Source organism: Bison bison, unplaced genomic scaffold (assembly GCF_000754665.1).
Source record: "Bison bison bison isolate TAMUID 2011002044 unplaced genomic scaffold, Bison_UMD1.0 scf7180017864281, whole genome shotgun sequence".
NCBI classification, from domain to species: Eukaryota; Metazoa; Chordata; class Mammalia; order Artiodactyla; family Bovidae; genus Bison; species Bison bison.
Window position 1 is genome coordinate 1,433,061 of NW_011494853.1, and position 14,014 is coordinate 1,447,074.

Genomic DNA, 14,014 nt, shown 5'->3' on the forward strand with positions numbered 1-14,014 from the left:
TCCAGTTCAGCATTTCCCCAGATGTTCCCTCTATGATACACCACTTCTGTTTCCAGAGTGAGAGCACATGGGGCAAGGTGGAGACCTGAGCAGTGTTAATGGTGGCCCAGGGACCATGTCTTGTTAGATTATGAGAAAAATTCTCATTTTCTGAGCCAAATTCAAAGGTGCTTGGGATGATTCAAGATCTCAGTAAACCCACTTCTCAGTTCCCGACAGGAAGGCAGAAGCCTGGAACATTGGGTAAGACCTGATGAGACAGAGAGAGGTAGTTTGGGTCCCAGTTCCAGGTGGGACCAGGCTGCAGACCTGGTCACACAAGAAGAAGTCTCATCTGGAAGAAGCAGTTGGCACATGTATAAACCTCTGGCTTGTTCACCCCTGGTCTTCTGACTGTAGGGAAGCTCTGCATTAGTTATGTGTTGCTGTGCAACAAATTAGTGCTGAACTTGGCAGCTTAAGCAGCAAACACCTAGTATCTCACATTTTCTGTGGGCCAGGAACTGACATGTCCTATCTGGATCCTCTGACTCATGAAGTCTCACAAGGATGCACTCATTTGATCTATCAACCAGGGGTTGATATCACCCAAACTTACTCACCTGGATGGTGACACCATTCAGACCTTGGTGAACTGTTGAACTGAGAGTCTCAGCCCCTTGCTGGCTGTTGGCTAGAGACCTGTCTCCATTCCTTGTCATGAGGGTCTCTTCATACATAGCTCACAACATGGCAGCTGGCTTCGTCAGAGCTAGCCTAAAAGCGCAAGATAGAGCACAAGGGGAAACGAGCATTTCTTTGAAGCCTAATCTCTTAAGTGACATCTCATTACTGTTGCCAAATTCCATTTGTTAGATGGATGTTACTAAATACATTCAAGTGTGGAAATTACTCAAGGATGTGAAGACCAGGTGGCAGAAACAACCAGGACACTTGAGAGCCTATTACCCCAGCCCTCTGTTCCTAAGCTAGATGAGATGCTCCCTAGGGGACAGGGAACAAAAGGGAGGATTACTCTCTGGATCCTGGGACATGAGCTGTAACTGAGATGGGGAAGCTGGGCCCTAGTCACCTTGGGCACATCTACAGGGAGGGCAGCATCCAGAGTCTCTGGAGGCCTGTCCTCGGTGGTGTACCTGAAGCTGGTTCTACAGGCTTGTAAGAAACACCTGGTGCCTCCCTTCCTGCTCCAGGTTCAGTGATGGCACATTGGGGGCTTCGAGTTGGCCATGGTTGGAATATTTTTACCACAGAAGTCAAGAAATGCTGAACACAAGGATTTTTTTCAGAGATCAGATATTCCATTTTTAAATACTTAACCAGTATACTACTGCATGGTCTTCTGAAATCTCTCCTGTATCCTGTGTCCTTGTCCCTCTGCAGCTCGGGAGGTGAGGTTGAAGGATGGAGCCCACAGCTGTGAGGGGAGAGTGGAAGTGAAGCACAAAGGAGAATGGGGCACAGTGAATGACCAGAATTGGAGCTTGGAAGAGGCAGCTGTGGTGTGCAGACAGCTGGAGTGTGGAGCTGCCATTAATGCTTCCAGAGGGGCTCATTTTGGACAAGGGATTGGCCCCATTTGGTTTCACTACATTTACTGCAATGGGACAGAATCATCACTCACGGAGTGTAGTTATCCTTCTCTTAAAGACCATCATCCTGAGGGCCTTTCCCATCATGGGGATGCCAAAGCAGTCTGCTCAGGTAAGGCATGTCTGGTCTGGGAGGGGATGCCCAGCAGGAAAAGTCTCAATGTCTTTCTGGGAATAATATGAGGATATGGATCACAGTCTTTAGTACATTCTTTGGTTAAGACTTCAGTCAAACAGTGATTCCTTGAACATTAGGTGCTCAAAGGAACATCAGGAGTTACTTGGTCCTGGGGAAAAAGTCCCTAGACACATAGTCCCTGGACCCACCAGTCTCTATGATGTGCCCTAGGAGGCAAGGAGGTGAGCTCAAATGTTTCATACACATACAGCTGCTGGGTTGGACCTCTATGAATTAGGTTCATCATGGTAGCCTGTTGTATTCTTCCATGAGATGGTCAGACAAGTGTGGCTACAATGGGGGATAGAAGAGGGGTGCAGGCAAATATAGTTTATTATACTCACAGGTCCTAGAGAGAGTGTTATCAGGTGGGCACGTGGGGGGGGGGTGCCAATAGAACAGGCTCAACGAAGCAGTGACACGAAAGAGTGAAGGCCCATAGACAAAGGACAGTATTCGGGGTCCAAGTGTTGTTACAGTGAAAATGTTTCAGGGACTTTCATTGGTGCATTGGAAGGTCACTAGGTCACAGGGGAAGATAAGAAGGGGGATTTGGGCAGAGGATAGTCTTATCACACTGGTGCACGTGCTCACCTTAGTAGGGAGCTTACATTCTATTTGTGGGATGTTGAGGCTGCAGGAAAACTTAAACTTTGATAATTACAACACAGAAACTGTAGCAAATAAGGGCAACGAGGTTAAGAGAACTTAAAATGATACACAATAATGGCTCAATCCGGTCTGAATGTATTTAATCTGAGCCACATTAGAAACTTGGATGTGATACTTGGATGCAGGATACAAGGAAGCTTGGGGCTGGTGCACTGGATGACCCAGGGATGGTATGGGGAGGGAGGTCGGAGCGGGGTTCAGGATTGGGAACACGTGTACACCCGTGGAGGATACATGTTGATGTATGACAAAACCAATGCTATGCTATGCTAAGTCACTTCAGTCGTGTCCGACTCTGTGTGACCCCATAGATGGCAGCCCACCAGGCTTCCCCGTCCCTGGGATTCTCCAGGCAAGAACACTGGAGTGGGTTGCCATTTCCTTCTCCAATGCATGAAAGTGAAAAGTGAAAGTGAAGTCGCTCAGTTTTGTCCGACTCTTAGCGACCCCATGGACTGCAGCCTACCAGGCTCCTCCATCCATGGGATTTTCCAGGCAAGAGTACTGGAATGGAGTGCCATTGCCTTCTCCATGGCAAAACCAATACAATATTGTAAAATTAAAAATAATAATAATAATAATAAAAAAATTAAAAAACATATTGAAATGATATTATTTTGATATATTCAGTTAAATAAAATACATAAGTAAAATTTTTAAAAAGGCTTAAAAAATTAAAGTTAAAAAAAAAAAGAAAAGGGGGGAAAAATCTTCACAGAACTGCAAAATCCTAACATCGAGGCAGAGGTTTATAACGTGAAGATCATGGACTAGATGCCATGATCTTATTTTTCTGAATGCTGAGTTTTAAGCCAACTTTTCCACTCTCCTCTTTCACTTTGATGAAGAGGATCTTTAGTTCTCCTTCGCTTTCTGCCATAAGAGTGGTTGCATCTGCGTGTCTGAGGTTATTGATATTTCTCCCAGCAATCTTGATTCCAGCTTGTGCTTCATCCAGTCCAGCATTTCTCATGATATACTCTGCATATAAGTTAAATAAGCAGGGTGACAATATACAGCCTTGATGTACTCCTTTACTGATTTGGAACCAATCTGTTGTTCCATGTCCAGTTTTAACTGTTGCTTCTTGACCTGCTTACGGATTTCTCAGGAGGCAGGTCAGGGTGTCTGATATTTCCAACTCTTTAAGAATTTTCCGTAGTTCCTTGCAATCCACACAGTCAAAGGCTTTGGCATAGTCAATAAAGCAGAAGTAGATGTCTTTCTGGAACTCTTTTGCTTTTTCAACGATCCAAGGGTTGTTGGCAATTTGATTTCTGGTTCCTTAAACTTAATCCTGTTTTAATCCTTTTCACTTTGGTTAACTTTCTGTGATTTTTTTTCCTGGTGGCTGTGGGATTGTATTTATTCTTGCACCTTCTGTCTGCCATCTGGTCGATGAGGCTAAGAGGCTTATGCAAGCTTCCTGATGGAAGATTGTCTACGGGAAAAACTGGGCCTTGCTCTGGTGGGCAGGGCCTCGATCAGTAAAACTTTTATCTGATTGCCTGTTGATGGTGGGGCTGCGCTCCCTCCCTGCTACTTGTTTGGCCTGAAGTGACCCACCTCTGGAGTCGACAGGTTTTTATAGTAAGGTTAGTAGTGACCTCCAAGAGGTTTCACACCAAGGGACACTTCCCGAGACTGCTGCTAACAGGAACCTCATCCCTGTAGTGAGCCACAGCTGGCCTACACTTCTGCAGGAGATCTTCCAGCACTAGGTCTTGCTGAGTCTCCTGTGGTCACTGCTCCTTTCCCCTGTATCCTGGTGCATGTAGATTTTCTCTGTGTCGTGCCACAGTGGTGTGATCACTCAACTAGAGCCAGACATCCTGGAATGTGAAGTCAAGCGGGCCTTAGGAAGCATCACTATGATCAAAGCTAGTGGAGGTGATGGAATTCCAGTTGAGCTATTTCAAATCCTAAAAGATGATGCTGTGAAAGTGCTGCACTCAATATGCCAGCAAATTTTGAAAACTCAGCAGTGGTCATAGGATGGGAGAAAGTCAGTTTTCATTCCAATCCCTAAGAAAGGCAATGCCAAAGAATGTTCAAACTACTGCACAATTGCACTCATCTTACACACTAGCAAAGTAGCGCTCAAAATTCTCCAAGCCAACCTTCAACAGTACGTGAACTGAGAACTTCCAGATGTTCAAGCTGGATTTAGAAAAGACAGAGGAACCAGAGATCAGATTGCCAACATCCTTTGGATCATTGAAAAAGCAAGAGAGTTCCAGAAAGACATTTACTTTTGCTTTACTGACCGCCAAAGCCTTGGACTGTGAGGATCACAACAAACTGTGGAAAATTCTTAAAGAGATGGCAATACCAGACCACCTTATCTGCCTCCTGAGAAATCTGTATGCAGGTCAAGAAGCCGTTAGAACTGGACATGAACAACAGATTGGTTTCAAATAGGGAAAGGAATACGTGAAGGCTGTATATTGTCAACCTGCTTATTTAAGTTATATGCAGAGTACATCATGAGAAATACTGGACTACATGAAGCACAGGCTGAAATCAAGATTGCTGAGAGAAATAATAACCTCAGACACGCAGATGACACCACCCTTATGGCAGAAAGCAAAGAAGAACTAAAGAGCCTCTTGATGAAAGTGAAAGAGGAGAGTGAAAAAGTTGGCTTAAAACTCAACATTCAGAAAACTAAGATCATGGTATCCAGTCCCATCACTTCATGGCAAATAGATAGGGAAACAATGGAAACTGAGACACTTTATTTTGGGGGGCTCTAAAATCACTGCAGATGATGACTGCAGCCATGAAGTTAACAGACACCTGCTCCTTGGAATAAAAGTTATAACCAACCTAGACAGCATATTAAAAAGCAGAGACATGACTTTGCCAACAAAGGTCTATCCAGTAAAAGGTACTGTTTTTCCAATAGTCAGTATGCATGTGAGAGTTGGACCATGAACAAAGCCGAGTGCTGAAGAATTGATGCTTGTGAACTGTGGTGTTGGAAAAGACTCTTGAGAGTCCCTAGGACTGCAAGTAGATCAAATCAGTCCATCCTAAAGGAAAACAGTCCTGAATATTCTTTTGAAGGACTGATGCTGAAGCTGAAACTCCAGTACTTTGGCTACCTGATGCGAAGAACTGACTCATTTGAAAAGACCCTGATGCTGGGAAAGACTGAAGGCAGGAGGAGAAGGGGACAACAGAGGATGAGATGGTTGGATGGCATCACTGACTCGATGGACATGAGGTTGCAAGCTCCGGGAGCTGGTGATGAACAGGGATGCCTATCATGCTGCAGTCCATGGGGTCTCAAAGGGTCGGAGGCGACTGGGTGACTGAACAGAACAGTGGAGTCTCTGTTTCCTGTAGTCCAGTGGAAGTCCTGCAGTCAAATCCCATTGGTCTTCAAAGTCAAATTCTCTGGGGATTCCCAGTCCTTTGCTGGATCCCCAGGCTGGGAAGCCTGGCATAAGGCTCAGAGCCTTTCCAACAGTGTGAGACATTCTTTGATATTATTGTACTCCAGTTTATGTGTCGCCCACTGTATGTATAGGATTGAATTTATTGTGATTGCACCCCTTCTACCATCTTGTTGTGGCTTCTGATTTGTTTTTGGATATGGGGTATCTTTTTTGACTGTGTTCCAGCAGCCTCCTGTTGATGGTTGTTCAACATCTAGTTGCGATTTTAGTGTTCTTGCTGAAGGACATGAGCATGCACATGTCCTTCTATGCTGCCATCTTGAACCAATCTCCCTAGATAATTTTATTATTAATAAAACTAGCTTCTAGTGAATTTTCAGGGTCCTATGTCAATCCTTTACTCTCACTTTAGTGTCAGATTCTAAAACATCTGAGAAGCATCTTCAGATGTCTCCCTGTGTCTACTGTCTCCTTCACTTCCTGTTGTATTGTTATTTCTTTCTGAACATGAGCCTCCACAGGTCAGTGGACTGAACTGTGTCCCTCCATGATGTATGTCTTGAAGATCTAGACTCCACTATCACTATTGGAGATAGGGCCTTTAGGAGGCAACTGAGGTTGTTTAAAGTCATAAAAGTGTGGCCTTAATTTAATAGGTGACATTACAGAAAAAGGAAGAGACAGGTCTCCCTCACTCTCTCTAAGTGCACATGTCCTAGGAAAGGCCAAATTTACAGACCTTCAGCCTGTAAGCAAAGAAAAGAGGTTTAAGAATGAGCACTGCCTTGCCAGCACCATGATCTTGGACTTATCAGCCTCTAGAACTTGATAAGATAAATGAATTGCTGCTATTTAACCAGCCAGTCTATGCTATTTTCTGGTAGACTCTGGCCTGAGCTGTCTATACACCAGTATCTTCTCTGGTTCATCATTTCCCAAGATATTCCCTCTGTGATGCACCACTTCTGTTTCTGGAGTGAGAGCACATGGGGCATTGCATAGACCTGAGCAGTGGGAATGGTGCCCCAGGGACCAATTTTCCTTATATTATAAGAAAGATTCTCACTTTTTGACCTGAACTCTGAGCTAATGGAGCTGATTCAAAGTCTCATGAAACTCACTTCTCAGTTTCTGACAGGAAGGCAGGAGCCTGGGATACTGGGTGAGACCTGATGTGGCATAGAGAGGTGGTTTGGATCCCAGTTACAGATGGGACCAGACAGCAGACCTGGTCACACAGGAGGGAGTCTCATCTGGATGAAGCAGTGAAGGCTCATCACCTCCAGCTTGTTCACTCCCTGTCTTCTGATTCTGGAGGGAAGCCCTGCATTACAAGTTAGTGCTAAACTTGGGAGCTTCAGTCAGCAAACACCTAGTATCTCACACCTTATATGGGCCAGGAATAGACATGGCTTACTTGGGTCCTCTGACTCAGGATGTCTCACAAGCATGCAATTATCTGAAGGTTCAACCAGAGGTACATATTGTCTAAATGTACTCATCTGGATGTGGGCAGATTACAGAACTTGGCAGACTGGGTAACTTGGAATCTCAATGCCTAGTTGGCTGTTGACTAGAGGCCTGACTTCTTTCCTCGTCATCAGGGTCTTTCCACTATTAGTTCACTCATGGCAGCTGTTTTAACTAGAGCAAATGAGAGAGCAAGAAAGGTCAACAAGGGAAACCATGGTCATCTTGAAACAATCTCTTAAGTGACGTCCCATCACTTTGCCAAATTACATTTGTTAGATGCATGTTACTAGATACATTTGAGTGTGGGGATTACACAGCCATGAACACAAGGTGGCAGGAATAATCGGGAGACTAGTGCCTATTACCCTAGCCCTCTGTTCCTAAGCTGGATGAGATGCTCCTGATAGACAAGGGAAGGAGAGGGAGGATTCCTCCCTGGATCCTGGGCCATGAGCTGTAACTGAGACAGGAAAGCTGGGCCCTAGTAGCCTTGGGCACATCTACAAAGAGGGCAACATCCAGAGTCTCTGAAGGCCTGTCCTTGGTGGTGTCCCTGGAGCTGATTCCACAGGCTCATGAAGGATACCTGGTGTCTCCATTCCTGTTCCATGCTCAGTGATGGCACATTGGGAGCTAAAACTTGGCCATAGTGGGAATGTTTATACCATGGAAATCAACAAATGCTATTCACAGGGATTTTTTTCAGACATCAGAGTATTCATATTTTAATAATTACCAGCACTTCACTGCATGGTCTGCTAAAATCTCTCCTGTGTCCCATGTCTGTGTCTGTCTTGCAGCTCTGGAGGTGAGGCTGATGGGTGGAGCCCACCACTGTGAGGGGAGAGTGGAAGTGAAGCACCAAGGAGAATGGGGCACAGTGAATGATCACAACTGGAACTTGGAGGAGGCAGCTGTGGTGTGCAGACAGCTGGGGTGTGGAACTGCCACTGATGCTCCCAGAGGGGCTCATTTTGGACCGGGATTGGCCCCATTTGGTTTCAGTATATTTACTGCAAAGGGACAGAGTCAGTCCTCACAGCCTGTACTTATCCTGTTCTCAAAGACTATCATCCTGAGGGCCTTTCCCATGACCAGGATGTGGTAGCAGTCTGCTCACGTAAGTCCTGTCTGGTCTGGGAGGGGATCCCCATCAGGAAAAGCCTTAGTCTCATTTCCAGAGTAGCTATGATACTATGGATCACAGACTTTAGAACATACTTGGGTGAAGATTGCACTCACAGAATAATTCTTTGAATGTTAAGTATTCAAAGGATTATAGGGACATGCTTGACCCTGGAGAGGTCCAAGTCCACTCCCACATTCACCACAGCCTCTGTGTTACATTCATTCCTTCCTGACTTCTTTTCTTTATCTTTATGCGGGAGTTGTTTTTGAGCTCTGTGGAAGTTCTGGCCTTTCAAGGTTGCACTTTACACTGTAAGAAATTTTTATAATATGGAATCTATATCTTTAGTAAATACAGGGCTATGCAGACATCTCTCTCTCTCTTTTTTTTTTCCTTTGGTGCCAGAATTAGACTATGTGGGGGAGATGCCAGTTATAGATACACATGTAGTGGTGGGGACCCAAGAAGGCAATAAGGGCCTGGGCCATAAAAGGGCTCCCTGGCAGCCTGTGGAGCTCTAGCTCTTGGTGTGCTCTCCCATGGCTGCATTGTCTTCCCTTGGGCATGCACCCTGCAGTGGAACCTGCTGACAGGTGTCAGGCTGATGGGATTCCAGTGCACAGTTGAAGGCTCTAGCCATGAGTGCATGCATGGTGTTGGGGGTCACACCTTGGGTTTAAAGTAGTGTTTTGCACTGTTACAATCACAGAGAACTGAGCTTGTTGCAAGCGCTATTCCTGGGATCTGGAGGAACTGAAAGGGGAAGCACTGTGAATGCTGATGTCAGTGAATGTGTATACCAGGGTAGAATAAAGCTGATGAAATCATCAAGAGGTCTGTAGCATTAGTTTCTTCAGGGACCTGATCTGCTGAATTTGTCTACAGAGCAGGATACTATGAACTGCTGTTGTTCCTGTTGTGTAGTAGCTACTGTGGCCCCTTCTTTTCTTTCTTATTTCTGGTCTTTACATGTGTCTCAGCTTTGCAGGTCTGGGAGAGGTGAAACTGAAGCATGACCTTCATAAGTTTCCCCACAAGGCTAGTAACCTGATTATTCATCCTTCTCTCATGTTCCTGGCAAGGGGAACTCTTTTGGCATCAAACAATTTTGTCAAGGTGGATGGAATGATGCTGGCAAAATGATAATGTCTTTGTGTTGCCAGAATTTCTTAAGTGGACTCCAGAAATACCAGATATATGTATTTGTTTGTGGATAGCTGTTGAATTGTTGATCTCTCTGGAGGGGGATGGAGGCTGCTGTTTACTACATCATCATTTTCATGATGTCACTTTCCAGGTCTTATTGTTTAAAACAATGGTTTTTAATATAAAGTTTTAGATTTTTTTTTTTTTTATAGCACATCTAGGCTTCAGTCTCAAAGAAGGCAATGGCACCCCACTCCAGTACTCTTGCCTGGAAAATCCCATGGACGGAGGAGCCTGGTGGGCTGCAGTCCAGGGGGTCACGAAGAGTCGGACACAACTGAGTGACTTCACTTTCACTTTTCACTTTCATGCATTGGAGAAGGAAATGGCAACCCACTCCAGTGTTCTTGCCTGGAGAATCCCAAGGACAGGGGAGCCTGGTGGGCTTCCGTCTATGGGGTCGCACAGAGTCGGACACGACTGAAGTGACTTAGCAGCACCAGCAGCAGCAGCAGGCTTCAGTCTACTCTACATTGACTTCTCATGTTCTTAGCAATTTTAGGTGTTAGCACAGATGTTTTTCAATTTCAGGTGAGGTGCACTAAGTGTCCATGTTAATATTTTTCTCTTTGTTAATTTTGTGTTATTACTTACTACTTTAGCAAGAATGAGGTAGGTGATAAAGTATTTACAAATAGCTAAATTTATCCTTACAAGATGTATTCTATTCAGTTTGACAAGGCCTCTGCCTATCATAATTTTTTAAACCCCCATGTTGTTGAATGTCCCATCATCTTATTACTCTACCACTTCAACACAACCCTACAGGATCTGCTGTGGTAGAAAATACATTGGCTCTTAGATGTTTCTCTGTGGAAATGACATCTTTTGTTATCCTACTTTATTGCATAAGACAGATCACATGGTCATTCTTCCTTTCAAACAGGCAAGGACGTGTTAGTATTTCCATGTGTTCAGAAAAAGAGAATTTTATTTATCACTAAACATGAGTGATGTTTACATCTGTGATGAATCTACAAATTAATTGCTTTTCATATGTGTTCCCTGAGTTTTGTTGCACTTATTCACTGTAAGACTTGGTATCTGTCAGCAATTCTGGAAAATTCTCAACCAATATTTTTCAAATATGACATTTGAATTATACCAGGATGTGAACACCAGGTGGCAGGAATAATTGGGACACTTGAGAGCCTGTTACCTCAGCCCTCTGTTCCTAAGCTGGATGAGATGCTCCGTATGGACATGGAAGCAAAGGGAGGATTCCTCCCTGGATCCTGGGCCGTGAGCTGTAACTGAGATGGGGAAGCTGGGCCCTAGTAGCCTTGAGGACATCTACAGGGAGGGAAGCATCCAGAGTCTCTGAAGGCCTGTCCTCAGTGGTGTCCCTGGAGTTGGTTCTACAGGCTTGTGAGAAATACCTGGTGCCTCCCTTCCTGCTCCAGGTTCAGTGATGGCACATTAGGGGCTTAGAGTTGGCCATGGTGGGAAGATATATACTGTAGGAATCAGCAAATGCTATTCATGGAGACTTTTTTTCCCTTCACAGAGAAGATTTTTTTTTTAATGCTTAGAAGAACACTGCACTGTCTCCTAAAATCTCTCCTGTGTCCTCTATGTCTCTCTTGCAGCTCTGGAGTTGAGGCTGATGGATGGAGACCATCGCTGTGAGGGGAGAGTGGAAGTGAAGCACCAAGGAGAATGGGGGACAGTGAATGATTACAATTGGAACATGGAGGAGGCACATGTGGTGTGCAGACAGCTGAGGTGTGGAGCTGCTGTTGATGCTCCCAAAGGGGCTAAATTTGGACCAGGAATTGGACCCATTTGGTTTCATTATATTTACTGCAAAGGGTCAGAGTCAACTGTCAGCGAGTGCAGTTATCCTATTGTTAAAGACCATGGTCCTGAGGGCCATTCCCATGACAAGGATGCTGGAGCAGTCTGCTCAGGTAAGTGTTATCTGGTCTGGGGATGGGTGGGGGGTAGGTCCCATCAGGAAAGTTTCAGTTTTATTCCCTGAGTAACTATGAGACTGTGGATCACAGACTTTAGAACACACTTGGGTGAATATTACACAGTGATTCATTGAACATCAGGTGCTCAAAAGAACACAGTCTTGCTTGTCCCTGGAGAGAAAGGCTCCTGACCCATAGGTCACTGGTCCCTCCAGTCTCTGTGGTGTGTCATAGGAGGCAGAAGGTTGAGCTCAAATGTTTCATGAAGGACAACTGTTGGATTGGACCTCAATAAATTAGGTTCACCATGGTAGCCTACTGTATTCTTGGATGAGATGGTCAGACATGTGCAGCTACAAGACAGCATATAGGACAGGTGCAGACAGTTCTCTCTAGGAACTGACCCATGAACAAGTGACAATACTGGGATCAGGGTGAAGTTACAGAAAGAAAAGGCATGAGGGCATTTCACTGGTGCATTTCAAGGTCACTAGGTCAAGTAAGGGGAGGACAAGATTTGGGATATGTGGCACAGGCTGGTCTCATCACACTGATTCACTTGCATACCTGGGTAGAGAGCTCACATCCTATTCAGGGAGATGTTGAGGCTGCAGGAGACCTGAAGTTTGACAATTACAATACAGAAGCTGGGGCAAAACTAAGGACAGTGAGGTTAAGAGACCCTGAAATGATACATAATAAGGACTCAATTCTGTCTATGTGTGTTTGACCTGAGCCAAGGTGTAAACTAGAATGGAAGTGCTGGTCACAGTATTTACCAGAGATGTTCCAGTTGTTATCAGAATGTTTGATGGTATTTTCCTGGGCATAATCCCACCACAATAGTTGGAATTGAGGAAAATATAATCAGATATCATAGCAAAGTCCCTAATAGAGGTGGTTGGGTCTCAGGAAAGGATCCTCCCAGCTGCTGAGATTTTGGGACAGGGGAGCTCTGAGGACATCTGCAGTAGGTTCTTAGCAGGCACAGCCAATCAGCTCCTTGTGTTTTATTGGGGAAGATTATTGGGAAAGTGATCTTTTCCAGTCTCACCTTTAGGAGATCTTTGATGATACTCTTGAGACGGCTGGTTCTCTGGTGGCTCAGATGGTAGAGAATCTGCTTGCAATACAGGATATCTGGGTTCAATCTCTGGGTCAGGAAGATCCCCTGGAAAAGAAAATGGCAACTCTAATATTCTTGCCTGGAGAATGTCATGAACAGAGGAGCCTAGTGGGCTATAACTCTTGGGGTCACAGAGTTGGACATGACTGAGCAACTAACACTTTCACTTGAGGTTGCTAAGAAAGCAATTCTCCTTTTTAAAAACTCCATTACTGAGGTATGACTGACTTGCAAAAAGCTGTACCTAGTTAATATTTACAACTTGATGAGTTTGGAGCTCTGTATACATCTGCGAAATCATTGCCACAATCTATGTCATAAACCTGTTCATCTCATAAGTTTTCTTCCATCCTTTTTATTATAGTATTACAATTAAAAATAGTTATTTTTGAAGGGCATTTGAGTTTCAGTAGGAGTTTTTGTTTAAGAAACCTATTTTCTAGCATTTAAAGTATGGTAAGACCATTTCTAACAAAATGATGAGATGATGAACAAGCAAGGACTGCAGGAGGGAAGACTGGGGTCACAATCCAGGTCAGCTTCTGCATTCACCACAGCCTCTGTGTTACACTTCCTTCCTGTCCTCATTCCTTCCTGCCCTCTCTTCCTTTATCTAGCTATGGGAGTTGTTTCTGGGCTCTGTGTAAGTGCTTGCCTTTCAAGGTTGGAGTTTTCTTTATGGGAAATCTTTATAATATGGAATCTATTTCTTTTTTTTTTTTCACAGCTACCTAAAATTGCATTATCATGTGACTAACCCACCCTCTGTAATTACTTGGGGCAGGGGAGTGTAAGGGCCACATCCGTGGTACCTGAAGGAGCTATGACTGCTAGCGGGCACTCCCTGTGTGCTTTGGAACTGGCTGGAAATTTCTTTTTTTTTTTATTTTAATTTTATTTTATTTTTAAACTTTACATAATTGTATTAGTTTTGCCAAATATCAAAATGAATCCTCCACAGGTATACATCTGTTCCCCATCCTGAACCCTCCTCCCTCCTCCCTCCCTATACCATCCCTCTGGGTCGTCCCAGTGCACCAGCCCCAAGCATCCAGTATCGTGCATCGAACCTGGACTGGCATCTCGTTTCTTACATGTTATTTTACATGTTTCAATGCCATTCTCCCAAATCTTCCCACCCTCTCCCTCTCCCACAGAGTCCATAAGACTGTTCTATACATCAGTGTCTCTTTTGCTGTCTCGTACACAGGGTTATTGTTACCATCTTTCTAAATTCCATATATATGCGTTAGTATACTGTATTGGTGTTTTTCTTTCTGGCTTACTTCACTCTGTATAATAGGCTCCAGCTTCATCC

General features: G+C 44.5%; 1 protein-coding gene across 1 annotated transcript in view; it reads left to right on the forward strand.

The window, feature by feature from the left end:
- Positions 1-14,014, forward strand: part of LOC104995507 (antigen WC1.1-like) — a gene marked incomplete at its 3' end in the record, with an annotated part of 71,446 nt that overhangs the window by 18,415 nt on the left and 39,017 nt on the right. The window contains 2 exon segments of the mRNA XM_010849383.1: positions 1,392-1,704; positions 11,244-11,564. Of these exon segments, the coding sequence (XP_010847685.1) occupies positions 1,392-1,704; positions 11,244-11,564 (634 nt within the window).